Source organism: Centroberyx gerrardi, chromosome 10 (genome assembly GCF_048128805.1).
Source record: "Centroberyx gerrardi isolate f3 chromosome 10, fCenGer3.hap1.cur.20231027, whole genome shotgun sequence".
In the NCBI taxonomy this organism is placed as follows: Eukaryota; Metazoa; Chordata; class Actinopteri; order Beryciformes; family Berycidae; genus Centroberyx; species Centroberyx gerrardi.
Window position 1 is genome coordinate 26,140,174 of NC_136006.1, and position 18,414 is coordinate 26,158,587.

Consider the following 18,414-nt stretch of genomic DNA (forward strand, 5'->3'; position numbering starts at 1 on the left):
TCTTTAAGAAAAATAGAGGGAGTCATCATTATCATTACAAATCCAATCTATTAACATTTATACATATAAATAAGCATGTGTTTAAGTGCACAGTCCCATAAAAACATTACATCAAAAAGATACTGTTTTTTTAAACAGACTGACCATCTCAAATGTATGTACATAACATAGATGCATACATGACTAATGTCAAATATTCCAGGTAGGGAAACACCTGTTACTATTACAAATTGAGAAAAAAAAATGATAAAAAGAAAGTTCAAAAATTCAAAATTCAAAGCAAAAGTAGTGAATTCATGGTAGGAGTACTTTTGAAATACTGTATTATCAGTTACAGTGCATTTCTTCATCTACATTTAAAAGCCATAAAGTCTAACACTGTGATTCAGTTTTGGCAATAATGAAAGTGCCTGAATAGTCCATATACTGTACAGTGTAATATTGCCAGAGGATGGAGACAGACTTACTTGTTCACGGCTTTTTGAGTAGCCGATTCAGGAGGTTACACCATGACCAAGACTAGGTAACTAAAGGCTGGAGGGCAAACCCAATCCCGACAATGAAATCAATAGAGGATTAAGTGAGGCTCCGAAACACTGGCCAAGAAGCTCATATTGCCTAAACAATGCTAAAAATGCCTGCCCAATGCCCATTCAGTGCTAAAACCCACAAACAAGGCTCTGGTGGATGTATACAGTATTAAAATAATAATAATTCTAACATATAGCAGTGAAATGTCAAAGATGAGACAACCACCACATATCCAATAGTCTTTTTACAAGTCTAATGAGCAGTTTATAAAATGATAGACCCGAGCTGTCACTGTGGGGCACGATGCATTTGGAAGACTACAATTAAACGTTATGCACACCCAGCTGTTAGTGCCAGGCAGAGAGGGCAACACGCAGTGTGCTGGTGTTTCCATCAATTAATACTATAAAAAGATGACATTTCATTCCTAACTCAATATTATTAACTACTTGGACCCATGCTCTCTACAAAACCTGCATGTCCACACATTTTTTATATATTTTTTTTTTAGAAACATGAGTTGGCCATCACAAACAGCACCGTTTTGTTGCTATGCGACCATCGGCAACCTATTTAAATTCTATATGCTTTGACATCCTCTGCCCCCTGCACTGTGAAAATAACACTGGGCTCACCGCATCATATCATATCGTATCATTATACATAATATGGTTTGTGTTTTCCGCTTTTTGACTATAATAATAATTTCACTATGGGAAAAAAACATAGCTTCAGATGTGCAGATTGTAACTTCTATCTCTAAAGGAGACGATTCAGACACCGTCTTGCAGGTCCTATGCTGAAGCCGTCTATAGTGATGCTTTGTTGGCCTATCAGGGTTTAGCAGATGTAGGGCCACGCTGCATTCTGAGCACCTCCTGTCCAGGTGTCTCTCTGTGAGCAAAGGTTCCCCACAGGCCTGTCTGATCCTCCCTCTACCCTACTCCTGTACCAATGACTGCACCTCCAGTGACCCACAAGGTGAAGCTGCTGAAGTTTGCAGACGACACCACCTTCCATCTGCCACAGAGAGGCAGCCAGACTGGGGTCTTAATGTGCCAACAGCAACCATAACACTCAAGACAGTGGCAATGAGGACTGACTTCCACAGTAATCCATGGTCTCTCTCCCCCTGGACACGTTTTGCAAAACTTTTCTGATAAATTTCAGTAATTGGATTGGATTAAATCAGAAAATTGCGTTTTTCAAACCCGATAAATTACATTTTGATCAGTCAGATTGGGATTTGGAGTGGGCAATCCAATCCTTCCTTTAATCAAGCTTAAATGTTACTGTGCTTTTCAAAACACAAAGGCAGAGATGAGGATAGTTTTGATGGCAAAAAATCATAATATTGATCAATATTGATCAGGATTGGATTCAGGGTGGAATTGGGAGACATGTAAGGCATTTTATGTAACCGACAAACTGTAATGTAACTGGCGACTATGTGGGGTAAATACAGCTTATATTGCTTAAATATAAATTTAAAAAGAAGCATTTAATGTTTATATTCAGAACAAAGTCTCATACCAACTGCTGGAGCAGCTGGACAGTCAATTAGAGATGCTTCAGTGAACCTATATTTTTAAAAAGATGTTAAATTAATGAGTTTGTTTTGAATTATTTTGCCAACCAGTGAGACTCTAAATTTTGTTTTTAAGTTCTTATCCATGGTATACTTGTGCAGATATGTGAATAAAAGTACCAGCTAGATCCCTCATGTCTTTTGGCTTAACGTGACATTATTTGCCCAACAGGTCGATTTAAAGTTTGGATTCGGTTACCTTGATTTTCAGAATGATCCTGACATTTTTGAGTCTGATCCTGGATTGCAAAAAAGGGGGATAAGAAAATCGGTATAATTCTGATCCATATTAAAAGTTTTGAAAAACTGTGCCCTGGTAATCAATGCCACTACTGTGAACACAGCAGTGATTCCTGGGGAAAACCATCTGTAACACTCTCAAACGGCATGAGAACATTTCCAATCTAATCAACAAGTCCCAACAGGATGTTCTTCCCGTTTCAACCTCAGCAGATCAACGTCACATACTAGTCCAATTCTACAGATCCATCACTGAAATCACATCTGTCATTTATGCATCATTTGCCAATTATCAACCCTGTCATAGTTTGACTTAACCGGCAGATACTTGTCAGTTTGTTTTTCACTACCCGATGACCTTGTGGCATTCTCAAGCCTTGATAGGCTTCTAAGGCCTGATAGGCTCACTACGCTTTCATTATTTAGGGCTTCAGCATATCATTTATGAGAAGATGTCAACTGGTCCAACTGAAAGAGAACAAAAAATAGTGATTGACATGCACCAAGGAAGGAAAACTAGCAGCAAATCAGGACTTATTTCTCAAATACTCTGATAAACCTCTCCAGATCTTAAGAAACCATTATCAGAGTAGAAGGATTTTAGAGGTTTTTGCAAGGTATGGCTTGAAGATAAGTTTTGCTTTTTCCAGCTTTACCAAGTAATCAGGGTGCGATTTGCCAAGGGGGATGAGGGTGATTTCTCCTCTGCTTTTTATGTCCCTGCCAGTGACCATTAAACTTCATCAATGGTGGGGATATGCTTTATCTCTCCTTCTGTTAAGTGTTTCATTCTGTCATATTGCATCGAATATGGCTGCATGATTTTTGCAATCTAATAGCATATGGTGCAAACTACATTAAAAAAAAAATTATGCAGCATATCTGAACAGTGACTGAAAGTAAAGATCGTAGGGGGTGTTAGCATGCTGGGATAGGCTCCAGCCTAGGCCTGGGTATCGAGAACCGGTTCCAAATTGCCTAATTCACCGGCATCGGGCTGAATAATGGAATGGTAACAACATGGCCATTCAGTCTGAATATAAGGCCATTATTATCCCTTATTAAATCTATACCAATCACAGAGGAGATGTAGATAGAGAAGCAAGATAGAGAAGGATGTTTAAGCTGAGCGACAATTGAGATGTGGATTGTGCAAAAGGGTCTGTAATATAATATCAGCAAGATGTCCCTAATGTTTTGTACATTCAGCATGTTTGTTATTCTATGAGGTTGTTTTGGGTCACATTTGGTTTCACCGAAGTCCCAGTGCCCAGGGTCATTGTTCTTCACAGCTTTCAAAAATTGGTTAAGAAAAAATTATTATTTATTCAATTTATATAACCAATATTCTTCGAAAAAGGGCAATAAATATACAGCCTTCCCCCTTAGTAAAAAGTGTATACCTGCACTATTAAAATCCAAAAATATTCCTGCCACAAATCGCACACTGATTGCATTTTACAGCTCCAAAATGTATCTAAAATACATTTTTAGTTGTCACGTTGTTTTGCTTACAACAAAAGCTCTATCAATTAATTTTAGAGAGAAAAGAACATCCTCCAATTCAATGTTTTGCCTTTTGCTGTCAGTTTTCCCCTTAGTTTACATTTGGATTACAGATTGGTATCTAAGTATTAGATAAGTATCTATGTATTAAATTCCAGTGTTCTACCGGAGAAATGTTCCCCATGTTCACTACGATCATGAATCTTCAAGACTTGCCCTAAGCCAGGCCAGCAGACGACCATGGCCACTCAAGTCTCCTCTTCACTCACCACTAACCTAGGAATGGAAAGACAAAAATACTTATACAATGGTTCAATTGGGTCATAAAAACATTTAGAGAATGTTTGGCTCGGTACACTTGAGTCAATGAATCAGTGCAAGTCCAGCATACTCACTTTCATCATCTGAATCAAAGCCAAAGAGTGAGGAGCAGGTGTTAAGGTTTTGGTGTTTCTGTAGCTCCTCTAAGCTGCTGAAGGAGGAAAGACATTTGTTGCAGCGGTGCCTGGTCTTCACCTGAGAAGTCTCAGCCTCAACCTGCTGCTCCTGTTCTGGGTCAGGCTCCTTTTTCTTCTTACTGTTCCAGGTGACAATTTTCTTTGGAGGAGGAGCCTCTTCGGTGGACCTCCTCTTGCGCATTGAGAGCACAGATTCATCCAGGTAGGTGGAAGGCGGCGGCCGGATGAAGGGAGCTTTGACAAAAGTTGCGTAGGAGGGATCCTCGGGTTTGAAGGTTTTGTGCTCAGTGATGTGCGGCTCTCCCAGTTTCTGCTGGACACCCTCAGCCAAAGTGGACATATCCTCAAGGTCTTTGACGTTCAAGGGGTCAGACTTGATGGACGATTTCCTTTGAAACCTCTTGTTTGGAGCTGCTCCTGCAGCAACAGTACAGGGAGTGGAAACCTCTCCTTCTGGTATTCCTTCTGATTGGTCTTCCTTCCCATCCTCATATCCATTGATGATGGTTTTGTTGATGTCCCTGGGCTCATAACTGACTGTCTTCTCTGGAGAAGTATCTGATTTGTACAGGTTTTGACCACTGTCTGAGACACTTGCTTCCTGAGCTTGATTTTCACTTTTGTCCAACTCTGTGAGATCCTCAAGATTAGAGGACTCCAGATGATGGTCTTTAGGACTCTCCTTTTGCCCCTTTCTACTCTGCAGCCATATCTCCTCGATCTTCACTCTCTGCTTCCAGGGAGCTTCAGCGTTCTGCTTCTTCTGCCTGTTAGCTCCCAACTCCAGTTCCTCTCTCTGCGGCGCAGGGATATAGTGTCTCCATTCATGGTCAAAGAGAGCCTGGAGGCCTGGGAATATCTGCTCGCAGTCTGTGTAGGGGCATTGGGGTCTGAAGGGCTCGTGGGTCTTGACATGGTCCTTCAGTTCCTGGTGGGTCAAGAAGCGCTGGTCGCACTCCAGGTGGTAGCAGAAGTGGCGGAGAGGAGTATCATGGAGCTTCATGTGGTCCTTGTAGTGCTGGAGGAACTGTATCTGCCTGTTGAAGGAAAGTACAGTCAGCACAGGAGAGGGCTCTCTTCAAAAACATAGCTTACATTCTTAGAATGGAATTTCATAAACTAGTATTACAAAACATTTAAGGGGAATTCCATTTATATGGTGAGTCAAATATGGTGACTTTGAAGTCTGAAGTTTGTCTAGACTCCAAATCCATCCAAACGAGCGTTATATTTCATCAGTTCCCAGCCTGAAAATGCCTATCAACGTCATCATCTTTTGATGTCATTTGTCATTACCAGTCAATAGCATTCACCAATACTGAATTATCCTTGAGAACAGGAATAGGATAGTAATAAAAAGCTTGAACTTAGTGGAAGTGGAAGCTGAAGCCTTTTTTTTAGGATTATTTATAGTGTTTGCTTATACCAAGCCCCTGGATGCAACATTGATGGGAATCTGCATTAGTATGACTAACTATAACTAGCACCAATACCAGCGATGTGCTAATGAACAAGCCTTCCACTTTCCCTCCCTTTAAATTGCATCCTTCACAGACAGGGAGTGGTACTTATAAGATATGAAGCACCGCATGGGTCCACAAAGTAACCCACTCCACACATACATATTCATTCATTTACTCACGGTTAGCCTAGTGGCTGTTAGGAGGCATGACAATATCTACAAACAACACATTGAACCAGGATTATTCACTCGCCTCCTCTCTGCAAACTGCTGAACTGTGTAGGGTGCTTCACATCTATGACACTGTGTCCTTGATATAGATTATGTATCTTACCTGCAGCAGAGGGTGCACTTGTGCTTGGCCCAAACAAATGTTTTCTCCAGAACCTTCTCTTCGCTAATATGACAGCTGATAGCATGCTTTGTCAGAGTGGAGCTGATTTTCAAGAATACTCTATCGCAGGACTCTGAGGGGCACAACTGGTACATGATGTCCACACCATATCCATTCTCTCCTGCTGGTTTCTCCTTCCCCTCCTCTCCTCCCTCCTCCTCCGGCACAGATTGATCTTTCACGATCACCAGGTCGTCTTTAATGACTACCTGCTCATCCTTGAAGTCTACTTGCTTGGATATATCACCATCAGGGTTCTTGTACTTTTTGTGAAGGATAGAGGTCTTTTTGATGAGGATGCGGAGGTTTCTAATGATTCGGCTCTCCCTACAGAGTGTGGACAACTTATTTTTCCCTCCAGGTTTCTGTTCAGGCTTCTGTTCTGTTTCCTTCTCACAAGTGGAAGGCTGATTTACATCCTGTTCCTTGTGCTCATTTTCCAATACTTCCTCCATTCCATTAACAGCTGGAGTCTCCTCAGTGCATGGCTCTTTACCGCTGGGTTTCTGCTTGCACATTTCATCAATGTGTTCCAGAACATGCTTTTTGGCAAAAGGAAACTGTTTGAAGCGTTTTCCACAGAGTATACATCTTAGTTTCTTGCTCTTTAGGTGGGAGAGAGCATGCCTCATAACATTCAAGCCTTTAAAGTCCTTGCTGCAGAGGGTGCAGTGGTACATCAGGTGGGCATATTGTTGAGCACGGAGCATTCGGTCCTTCCATGTCCGCTTGCCTTTCACCTGCGGAAAAAGACAAACCAATAACAAGTGGTAAGAGATACATTAAAAAAAGTCATCATTTCTGAACCATAACTGTTTTAACTTTGTCTTTGATTACACTTACAGATTATTTCTATCTGCTTTCTAGCAGTGGCCTGAATTTTCCTTGCAAAATCCTGTTATGTTTTTTTCTTCTTATACAGGAAAAAAACACTTAAAGGTTATGTCTAAGTCAAGGTAATAGAGTCACTCTCCTGAATTTACAAAGACAGTAACTATAGACCCACATCTTCTGAAATTTCTGGGGCGGTATTATAGACAAACACACAACTAACCTGAGTATTTGTTGACCCGTCTAATGTTTCCACTAATGGTTTGAGCTCCTGCTCTGGGTCACCATTAAGTTTGTCTGATGCTGAGGATTCTGGGGTCTGTGGTTTCTCAGCATCAGGCTCTTTAGATTTAAGAGAGTAGTTGTGTAACAGTTCTATTGGACAATCTAACAACTCTAAGGCTGGACCATCAAGCTGGGGATCAGCTTCAGCAGCAGGGACAAGAGGCTGAGGCTCGCTAGGAAGACCTTCACAAGGCTTGGAAACTAATTCTGTTTGAGGCTCATCTTGGGTATGTTCACCATGACTGCTACCATGGACCAAGTCAGTATGAATCTCAAGTCCATTTTCCTTTTCAAGTTCATTCAGCTGCTCAAGCTTAACCTCTTTCAGTCCACTCTTTCGTTCAAGTTCATTCTCCTTGTCATCCTGCTCTTTGTCCTCTGTATCAGTTTTCACCTCAAGCCACCCCTCCTCCTCTCTGAGGAACACTTCATTCTCAGGGTAAGACAGTTCCAGTTTTTGTAAAGGCTTCCGTCCACGTTTTTTCCCCTTAACTTTAATCTTTGTCTCTTTAACTGCCTGTACCTGCTCCAGCTTAGGAAGACCCTGCAACCATCTTTTCTTCCGACCCTTCCTTTTCAAAATTTGGTTCTTCACACATCTCGACAAGTATTCCCTCTGGCGGTTCGGAGGGAGCTTGACAGGAGCAGAATTTTCCGGATCAGTGTGATTGCGTCTTAGTGAGTATATGGGGTTGTTGTCTGCGCAAGCAGATTTGAGCTTGTATTTGATCTCCGGATCATCGCCAAGGTCTGCCTCATCATCCGACCCAGCTGGTTGTCTCCGTCGTTGCCTCTTCCTCCATTTCCTCCTCTTCAGTGGAACATCATCTGACGGTGCGGCTAACTTTCCTGTCTCTGCCTCTGCTGCCTGCTCTTCTGGATGGACTTGGACTTCAGATACAGGGTCAGCGCAGGGCGATGAGTTTAAGCTTTGAGTGCATAGGTCATTTGTGTTATTATTTGGTTTCAGCTCTTCATGGTATTCCTTCTCCTCTTCCTCCTTCATTTCATTGAGCACAGCAGCCTTCATGGCTTTGTCACTGATCAACTCCAAGCAGTGGGTCCTAAGGGTGAGGAGGTTCCAAAACTCGGGGTCAAAACACAGGCGCTCCTTTAATACCTGGGGAATAATGAAGAAAAATGTCAAGCACAAGCACATCACTCCCATGTTACAAGCATCCTGTTCTATAGCTGACTCTGACATACCTGTGGAAGGGGGCGAGAGAAAAAACAATTTCTATGTAGTGATCAGTTAAATATCACATGAGATGACATTCTGGAATCATGAGTAAACACCCTCTCCTATAGGAGATATCTGCTTTTTACTGCTTCGATTTTTTTTTTATTTATTTATTTTTTTATAAAGGTTTTCGTTATGCTTGTATCTTTTCCTTAATTACAAAAGGACACAATTTGACACAATTTAAAAACTAAAATGGACAGAAATCGCAAATGGAAGGTTGTCATGAGTCTCCTATGGTTACAGAGCGATACGGTTACTCAGCGAGACACCTCCCACGGTTGAATGTACAATTAAAAAAATATATTAAAAAAACACAACTATGGTGGATCCATTCCCTAATTAGGAAAGGTGGACTAGGATTTGTTTCTTTGGCCTCATTCCTGACTTAAAATCCGTAAGCCCAGTGATACAAATGTTGCAAGCAATTTAGCCCTGGATCCTAAAATGACTGTGCAAAAGGCAGAATTTCCCCTCTTCATCCCTCTCCAACCTGTAGAATGTGGAAGCGGACGTTGGTTCGGACAGGGTTGTTGTGGGGATGCGGCTCCTGGTCAGGATGCATGTAAAGCAGGCAGACGGTTCGGTAGGCCTGCAGGCTTCGTTCCTGGCAGAAGACCAGCAGGGCGCAGGCTCGACAAACCTCCAGGTCGTGGGGCAGCAGGAAGGCAATGGTCTTACAGATCAACGACCGGGTTACAGGGTCAACCTCCAGGTCACACAGCTGCAAGGCCCTGGCACAAAGCTCCACGCAGAACTGGACCCCTTCGCCACCCAGCTGCCCAAAAACAGATACATTATACCATATATCAGTAATTAAAATAAGGTAAAACACCATACTAGAGTCAAGTGAATAGGGCTGGGTAAAAACAAAAAATCTGTTGATTTCAATTTTCATTTAAATACTCCAGTCCTGTTGGTCCACTCAAGTGACAAGTATGGAGGTCCCCGTGATCAACTTATGTCTGGTCAATAATAATGGCAGGCTCTGTTAAGCCAGCGCCAGCAAATCTCAAGGCAGATGGCGCATTTTAGATTAAAAAAAACAAAAAGGAGGAATATGAACTCAACAAGAGTAACATCGTCTGTAAGCGTTACCATTTGGTATTAAGACAGTGGTAACTCAACAAAGTTACATGCGTAACTGACTAGACATCAGCCACTTATTTCAGGTCACTACAGCACACAGAAGTCTGCATTGTTTCCATCTAATTTAACTAATAATAAATATTAAAATCACTTTTTGCCTAAATTTGTTCTCTTATCCATACAAATAATGCACACAGTCATGTATCACATTACTAAAAGGACACACTGTATAGCCTGTATTAAGTGCACTGCAAATTTCAGTTACATATACTGTATATAATATCAATACTGCACAAGGTATCAAATTGTATTGTGATCATAGTAATGAAACTGAATCAAGACGTCCTTGACAATGACGAACCCTACAAGTGAATATATCAGCAAAAACTTTGAGGATCACAACAGGGTAAAAAAAAAAAAAAACGATGCTATGGTGTCAGATGTACCTCTGTGGTGACCACTTTGATGAAGGGGAAGATGGCTCTGACGTTGGTAGCAGAGGAGGCCAGCTGGCGGCACTCGGCCAGGAAGCCCTGTCTGGAGGGGTGGGCCCTAAGGTGCAGCCTGCTCCAGATAAACACTAGGTCCCTGGAAGAGGGCAGGGGATGATAAATCAAAGACACATTTCTTCTGCATATAAATCAAACTACAATTTTCTTGGCCAGGTCCCTCTTGAAAAAGAGATTCTTAATCTCAATGAGGCTAACCTGGATAAATAAAGGTTAAATAAAATAAAATAAAAAATTGTGATGATTCAGAAGTCAGTAAGTAAATGAGGGGTACTGAAACAAATGAAGAAAATGAAGTCTTCATGAAGCTCTGCATCCTGCCAACACCTATACAATTCAGGTATTTTCTCCTTCAATTTTAAAGTTCTCAAGTCCCACTGTTAAACTGTTCCCCTTACTGCAAGATTCATAGATAAACCATACTAATATTGTGCAAACACTCTGGGGTAATTTGTCTGAAAGTAGCATTCAAATATCATGCAAATCCAGAAGATTAGTTGTGTAGTATTAGTGCAATGTATATGCCTGAAGGTATGGTTCATACTAACCAGATGTAATACATGTCTCCATTATGGAGCTGCTGGGTGAGGAAAGCTTTACACAGTGACAGCAGGAGCTCATCTTTCTCCACACTCTCCGTGTTGCAGATAATCTCCACCGCATCACGGCCATCTATCTCCGCCATCTGAGGAAAGAGATACAACCACACACATGGGTTATAGAAAGTCAATCAAAACGCATTACAAAAAAAAGTGTGCCATGCACACTAAAAATAATTCAAAATCGTCTGTTCTATTGGCGGGAACTTTCATGTACACAGCCTTGCCAATTTCTCACTCCCTTAATCCTTTTTCTCTTTGCCGTTCCCTTTGTTTCTCCCCACTCCTCCATCTCCTACCTCCTTGTGAAGGTGTTCATGTAGCGAGGCCTTGTAGAGGCAGGTGAGGTAGGCCTGATGGAAGTACAGATGTTTTCCAGCCTCGCGGTTCTCCAGGCAGCTTTTAGCCAGGGCCGTGGCCTCCTGCACACGTTCACAGGCCTGCAGGTAGCGAAGCCGCAGCTCCAGGAACACTGGCGCCTCTGAGCTCAAGTACTCCTCAACTGCATGGGAGGGAGGTGATTAAGTTAATGTGAAAGATAGGGAAGAGTACATTTGTAAAGTGTGTACTAGGACTAAAACGATTATTAGACACATATAACACTGTCAACTAGAGTTAATCAGTTTTGTCCAAGGCAGTCTGAGTACATATTTATTGTATAATTGATGATAATTGATTAATGCAACATTTAAATTGCATGAATATTTTTGTCATTATTATTATCCTCAGTTTCAAAAGAGCTTTAGTGTCCCACTAAACACTGAATACCTTAAATTTTTGGAATTGTTTGGTATGAACATGCTCAAATTTTAAGATATTGAATATCAACATAATCCTCCAGAGCCTATGACAGGTTCCCTTCATTGGATGGGAAGGTTATTTAAACCTCCTATGCCTTTAGCACTACTGTTTGACTCTGAGGAAGACGCAGGTGCGTCAAAACGTCAGTCCTTGTACCTATATTAAATTTATAACCAGAGATCCGTGTGCTCCAGTGCCTTCTTTGGGTTGATTCCTAGAGACTTCCCCTACTGAGTTGTACTGTTCTGAGAGCACCAGTACCCAGGCTGAAGCGTGAGAAACTGTGCGCTGTAATCACCGCACCTTCTCTCTGATAAAATATATGGATTAAGGCTACTTGTGGCTTCAATCCAAAAGTGCTGTATCGGCCTTGTAAAACCATGCTGGTGTGTATGCTAGGGCTAAAATTATTATATTTTTTACCAATACACAGTATTTTATATTACAGCCCTTTGTGCCACATAATTCACACAGAAGCCCAATTCACATGTCAAAAGGCTGAACATAATCGACAATGTTGAATCATCGATTTGTATTTCATGCTGTCAGTTTGTCATCAAAGATACAACATCTTCCTCTCTCACTTTCTGTTTACATTTTGAAAATGGCTGATGCATGCAGCAGTTCTGAGGATGACGAGGCCTCAAGCAAGCCTTCAAAACAAAGACTTAAATACAGCAACGTGTGGGAATATAATGGTAATCTAGTAACCTGCACACTATGCAAGATCGACTTTGCTTACTATGGCAGTACGAGCATCTAGCTTATGAAAAGAAAACACACCAGAGGATGGCAGAGCATCTTCAGAGTAAGTGTAAATCTGTTACGTTACTTGTAATGTTATAGATGCAATATTTTTATTATGACATGTTAAGAAAGCGTCCTTAAAGTTGAAGTCAAAGGCTGTTGTTTCTTCTTCAGAATAATTGATTATCAAAATAATTGTCAATTTGTGTTGTAGCCCATATGTGTGTGTACATCTGCTACTGAATGTGTTCAAGAGCCTACCCTCTGCTGGTGGCAGGGCTGCTTCTCTCATGATGCCCTGCAGCACTGGACTCTCCCAGGGGCCTCCTGCTTTGATGACATGCTTCACCTGCTGAAGGTAGACGTTCCTGTGCCTCTGCAGCCGAGTTTGGCACTCCTACAGAGAGTGGTAAGAGACTGATTCATTCAAATCCTCTCCCCTCACCCTCTTGTCAAGGAAGAAAACTGATGAGTGAGGTAGAGTTCACACTACTCTGCTTTTGCCAGCACATTTACATTCAAGTCAACAGGGCAGCTGCAAGGCTGACATGAAGTGGATGCTTTGGAAATAAAGACACTGAACCTGACTTCTTTTTAGCCAGAGCATAACACTTTAATTTGAGAAAAGTTCAATTTCTTAGAGGAGTGGGTTGGGGTATTTTTTATGAGCCGACCAACAAAAACAAAGAAGAGGCAAAGTTTCACGGTATGTAGGCAGCTGACAGTTTACTACAACAACCAGAATTGAAATGAAGAAAACAGTGGTAGAAAAGTTGGCAGCAGTTGTTACTCTGGTCATCAAGTGTCAGTGTGGGAGCACATTGACTGTGTTGTAAGAGTTTCTGCAAAGTGTGTTTGTAAGCTGTATCTCAAGGCTGGTTCATGCTTCATGAGTAAATTCATGCAACGGACGGCGCACGGTCAAAATGAAGTAATTGTGGCAAAAACAACTAGGCATGCGTGAGGTACACCACCTGAAATTTGAAACAACGCAAATGCCACTTCCGTTCATGATTGGCTGAAAAAAAGAGTCAATTCCAGTGGGATTCTTTTTTCTTGTTGGGGGATTTGGAGAGCCAAATTTTCCCGACAGCGCCAGTTGCTGGAGTTGTCAGGTGCAAGGTCATCATGAGAAGCACAAGAAGCATGAACACCAACGTACACAGACGGCGCGTCTGCGGCTCCCGCATGTCTAGCTACGTATGAAGCATGAACCAGCCCTAACAATAAGCACTGTTTACTGATAGTGGCAGCTACTGCAGCCAGCTCTTATGGAAGCAAAGAGCACTGCGAGACTCATTTTGTAATCAGCACACTTCAGTACACTTTCTACAAAAACTGGAATAGTGCGAATGGTGCATTATTTCTTCTTTTCCTTTCTCCTCACCTTGTCAACGAGAAATAACGAGTATTGAGGCAGTGGATCGAGTTTTTCCTCACCTGAAAGCAATCAAGGATGTCTTTCAAAGGCTCCTCCCCAAACTCCTCTCTGCTGAAGAAGAGCATAAGCTCAAAGAAGCTCCTGCAGAACAAGACGAAAAACACTAGTCTGTCAAATAATTAATCATAACAGCTGAAAACAGCGTCGTAACAACTGACAGAAGGAGAATTGGGAAATTCAATTCACTAAGCAAGAAGCCATCCACAGTTCTTTTCACTAAAATGGTACTGTTCTTCTTAGACTCAAACTGTGATAACTTGCTCTGCTCTCAGGCTGCTAGTGCTGCCATGCTACTGTCCAATGGCTGATTTGAGTAAAATGCTTGCTAGCTGTAGTGCCAGTGGTGTTGTAACAATATGCTGGAAATATAACAACATTAGGTAGGTAGGTAGGTGATTGCTGATGGGCAGTGTCCCTCAAACGTTCAGGTGCAGCTAACCTTTCCAGGCAGTAAATAAGGCAGTAAACAAGGCAGCCATGCCCAACATTGGTTTATGGTCTGGTGTATGGCCCTGTAGCTCAATGGATACAGCATGGCACTAACACTGCCAGAAATAGGGATTTCCCATGGGAGCCACTCGTGCTAAAAATGTATGCACTTGCATCTCCCAGTGGCATCAACACTGGCTGTTGTTAGACTGGTTGTAGATTATGTACAGACTTCCAACGATTGGTTTTGAATTGATAGCGGTATGTAGCATAGTTACTGGTCGATATAAAAGTGGAAAATGTGTCTATTTGTCAAAAAACAATTTGGTTTCCATTTAGCAAACAACTTACAAGGCCAGACTGCTGAGGGCATAGTGGATGTGCTGACAGTCATCAGGGAAGGCAGCAGTGGCTTTGGTGAAACTGCAGAGTGCTATCCGCAGCACCTTCAGCTGGGGGAGAGGAACCTGCCATTGCCCTGTGTGCTCCTCGACCAGCTGTGCAGGGAGAACACAGGGAAACACAACAAGATTAAATATACATCTATTAGCAGAAACAGAGTCATGACAGAGGACATGTGGACATGGACAGTGGGTATACTGTGACCCCACAATCCATTTATTGAAGTAGTAATTAGGCTAAAGGATGAATATCCTCATGCTCCTGACTACAAAACTGCTTATTACTTGAAAACATTAAAGGAAAATTCTAGCCTGGGATACTCTGACACTGTTCTGCATCATCAATATGTGATGTCCAATGCATTCCAGGAGTTATTTTGTGATGAAGTGTTGTAATTCATCTTTTTGTTGTACCCACTTTCCCTTAACCTGCCTCCTCCACTTCTACTTCAGTTAGTGATTTCCTACATTTCCCAGCATGACTTTCAACAACACCCAGAGAACTTGCCTGATTGTGCCTGGGCATTTCAGCTGTGGGTTTTATGTGTAGGCAGAGAAAGCAAAAGCTGAGCCAGAGTTTTTCCAATGGTGCGCCCCTTACTCAAAGTGCAACATGTCTTGTAGCTGCATTGAATTCTGGTCTATTGATGCTACTTGGAGAAATTGGTATCTCTGCCTCTTCTAAGATGGATTTCTCCCTGTATGACTGTTGAGCATCGGTGCAAAATGGTGAATCTAGAAAGAAGCCCTTGCCCTTCTGAATTTGTTATTGCAATGAATTTTACAATATCATCGTGTCATCACAGGCAGCTAGTTACACCAGAAGTTGTATGGTGTCACCATTAAAAAAATTGTCAATTTAATACAGCCTTGCCCATCTGCAAAGGTACATGGTAGAACATATATATGGTAGAACATGACTCAACAACTTTTCTGAGTCTGTAGTAACGTTAGAAGCTGGTAAATACGGCATACAATTGATCCACCAAGCAGCTCTTTATTGCAATAAAAACACAACTTTTTGAATTTGTTTACATAGCTCACTACCGCCCTCAATGGTATATTTTAACAGAAAAAGATTGTAGGTTACAATAGGCGACCCAAATGTGGTTCAAATGAGTCAAACGAGGTTTTAAGTAATGTTTTAACAGGTAACGTTATGTATGTTGGCACAAGGCAACTTTAAATTCAATGGCAGTTTAAATGACGTGACGTTCCCCAAATGCACTACAGAATGGCACGTATCGGAGCTACTACGTACGTTAGTTACCCAGCTGAATTACTGGCCTTTGGGAGCAGGCTGTGCTGTGTTTTTCCCATTTTGGAAAACCGGTCTTAATAATATCTAGCAATCTAAACACATTAGGATGAGCTCCCTAATTCAAGAAGACCTTCTAACTAGCTTCACTCACCTATCAAGCTAAGCAACACCAAATAGCAAACTGAAAGCCCGTAACATAATTGCAAAGTATATTTACCTAGCTAGGTGCCTAGCTAATATCTAACTGCTTTATTTAGTCTTTACTGCTTCGTTTTTGATGTGGACTGCTACAGCCTTAGCTAGACAGCAGTCTAGATAACGCTAGTTTGGTGGCTAGCAAGCTAAGCTAATAACGTTAGCAATAAACAGGCACCGACTCGGCTTGGCCATGAAACAAAGACTATCAACCGACATTTTTGACTAACATACCTTACAAAACTCAGAGCAATAGTCTTTGCTTTTCAGAGAGGATCCGACGCTGCAGTGTCTACTAAATAAAGTGTCCAGAGCCAATTCAAGCCTGTCTGTTTCTAAATCACTTTCGCTGTCCGCCATACTGGTTACTGTATCCAGCGCATAGTCAAAGTTGCCAGGTTTGAAAGGTAATATCCTTCTATTCGACAAACACAAACAATTCCAACCTGGCAACCTATTGCTTGTAAAGGCATCAATAAAGCTCTTCGATTAACTAGCAAAATAACACAATATTAATAATAATCTGACCATTTTTAAATGTCCCATATAGCCTACCAACAAATAGCTTGCTTAATATAAAACCCTAAGCAATTTGACGAATCAATGGCTGTATAGACTGAATGGAATTAAGTCAAGAAAAATAATTAATTTTGGTTTTGTTTAACTTTTTACATCTACATTTACATCTCTTTACACTTGTTTTTTTGCAGGGTTAGGGTTTCACATGTGAACGTGAATTGTTTGTGTTATTGAAGTCAAAGGGAAAAAATAATCTTGAAGTAAAATAATTAATTTCTTGACCCCGTTTCCTCAGGCCAGGGGGCAGCGGCAGCCCAGATATCAGAGAAGCAGGAAGGTGTTAATTTGAATCCCTGGACCAGCCAGGAAAAAGTGGTTGGGGAAAGTACATGAATAATGCTCTCCTATCTATCAACAAATACTGCTTGCCTTTGAGCAAGGTGCTTAACCTGCACCAGTGGAGCTGTTCAGTGGCCAACAGTAGAACATTGTAGATGTACTGGTGGGCTCCCAGTGTGGATACCTGTATGAATGTGAAGCAGGGTGTTGCTGGAAAAGAGCAAACTCTTGTGATTCAATCTTGGTGGCTCTCTGTGCACTGTTGCACTGAAAGATTATCAGTTCTAGCTGCAAGTATTCAGGCATGCTCTCTAAATCAACTGCAAATGGATGTGTAAGAAATCCAAAACTGAATTTCTGAACATCTGCATTCAGTTGCATTTGGCTCTCCCACAGCAATTTTGTTTGGAAGGCATTCAGTGTGTCATGTACTTTCGTGATCACCTGTTTGTATTCCTGCAGGGTTCAGGGCATTGAGTTTTTTTAGACTCTGAAAGAGTACTAGAGTCTTCCACCTCTCTTGAAATTGTCTGCCCTCAACACCAACCTTACTCTTTGAGCAAGCTTCCTTGCTTGCAAGGTGCCAGTGAATGCTGGGCAGTCAGGCTGTTTTTGAAACTGCATTGGAATCCATTTAGTACATAGCACACAATAGTACCCTCTGTGTGGCAACTGGGACTTGTATTCTATACTATCTTTGGCTGCTACTAGGCAAGCTAGAAAGATCCGACAACCCAGAGTCAAAGTTTGACCATGTCTGTTTTTTTCCACTAGGGGCTCTAGGGCAAGCTATAAAAACATCAATGCAAGTGCAATATACTGTATATAACAAATGAAGAATGTGAAAAATAATATTTGAATTTACAGCATATATGTTGGATGTGCAAAATATGCGTCGTTTTCACATTAGCCGGTCGAAGGTCAGCAGGTCAGAGGGCTGTGTGCAGAACCTGTCTCAGCATGCAGCCATGTAGGCCTATTGTAGAAAACTATTCACCATATCAAAAAGTGTTCACTTTACAGATTTAGGCTACATAAACTTCATATTGTGACCGTATGGGTAGCCCTTAATCATAGAATTGGCACCAAATATTACAACTATTGAGACACACACAAGTTGTTCAAGTGAATGAACCAAACAGACGTGAGTTCCAGTAGAAAAATATGCAATTTGATTTATTTTCATTAAAACCAGACTTGTTTGTTTTAAATCACCAGTCATCTGCTACCACCAGTACAAGGGAGTGGCTATGAACACGACTCAGCAGGGAAACAATCTACACGCACTAGTGATCTTATGCAAAACAAGTAGCATTACAGTGATTCAGTGTGTGATAATTAATACTTACCCGCAGTGAACTACCAAACCTGAAACCAAATGATAATTAAACTAAACACCGATGCCGTCTCCCACACACACACACACACACACACACACACCAGTGGATCAGCACAGAATCATTCCCCTCCTGTAATGGGCCTGGAACCAACCAAATGAGAGTTAAAGGCCAGGGGATGTAGGGCGGTAAAAGCTACAAAAGCTATGTTA

At 41.6% G+C, this 18,414-nt stretch overlaps 1 protein-coding gene across 1 annotated transcript; it reads right to left on the reverse strand.

Moving 5' to 3' along the window:
• Nucleotides 1-2: 2 nt before the first annotated feature.
• On the reverse strand, nucleotides 3-16,367 carry LOC139918011 (uncharacterized). Its single transcript, XM_071907267.2, has 12 exons — nucleotides 16,242-16,367; nucleotides 14,502-14,647; nucleotides 13,721-13,802; nucleotides 12,542-12,677; nucleotides 11,032-11,234; nucleotides 10,682-10,818; nucleotides 10,071-10,212; nucleotides 9,029-9,313; nucleotides 7,234-8,415; nucleotides 6,120-6,919; nucleotides 4,261-5,360; nucleotides 3-4,141 (listed from the first exon to the last, which is right to left on the reverse strand). The coding sequence occupies exons 1-12, from the start codon at nucleotides 16,365-16,367 to the stop codon at nucleotides 4,137-4,139; spliced, it is 4,344 nt and encodes a 1,447-aa protein (XP_071763368.2). The 3' UTR covers nucleotides 3-4,136.
• Nucleotides 16,368-18,414: the final 2,047 nt, after the last annotated feature.

What these genes read in the sequence shown, in the direction of transcription:
- LOC139918011 (XM_071907267.2), bottom strand. Translation starts at nt 16,367, where the DNA reads ATGGCGGACAGCGAAAGTGATTTAGAAACAGACAGGCTTGAATTGGCT. An exon ending in ACATCCTTGATTGCTTTCAG is followed by an intron (nt 12,678 to 13,720) that starts GTGAGGAAAAAC and finishes CACTCTCTGTAG; the next exon opens with GAGTGCCAAACTCGGCTGCA. An exon ending in ATGAACACCTTCACAAGGAG is followed by an intron (nt 10,819 to 11,031) that starts GTAGGAGATGGA and finishes CTCTTTCCTCAG; the next exon opens with ATGGCGGAGATAGATGGCCG.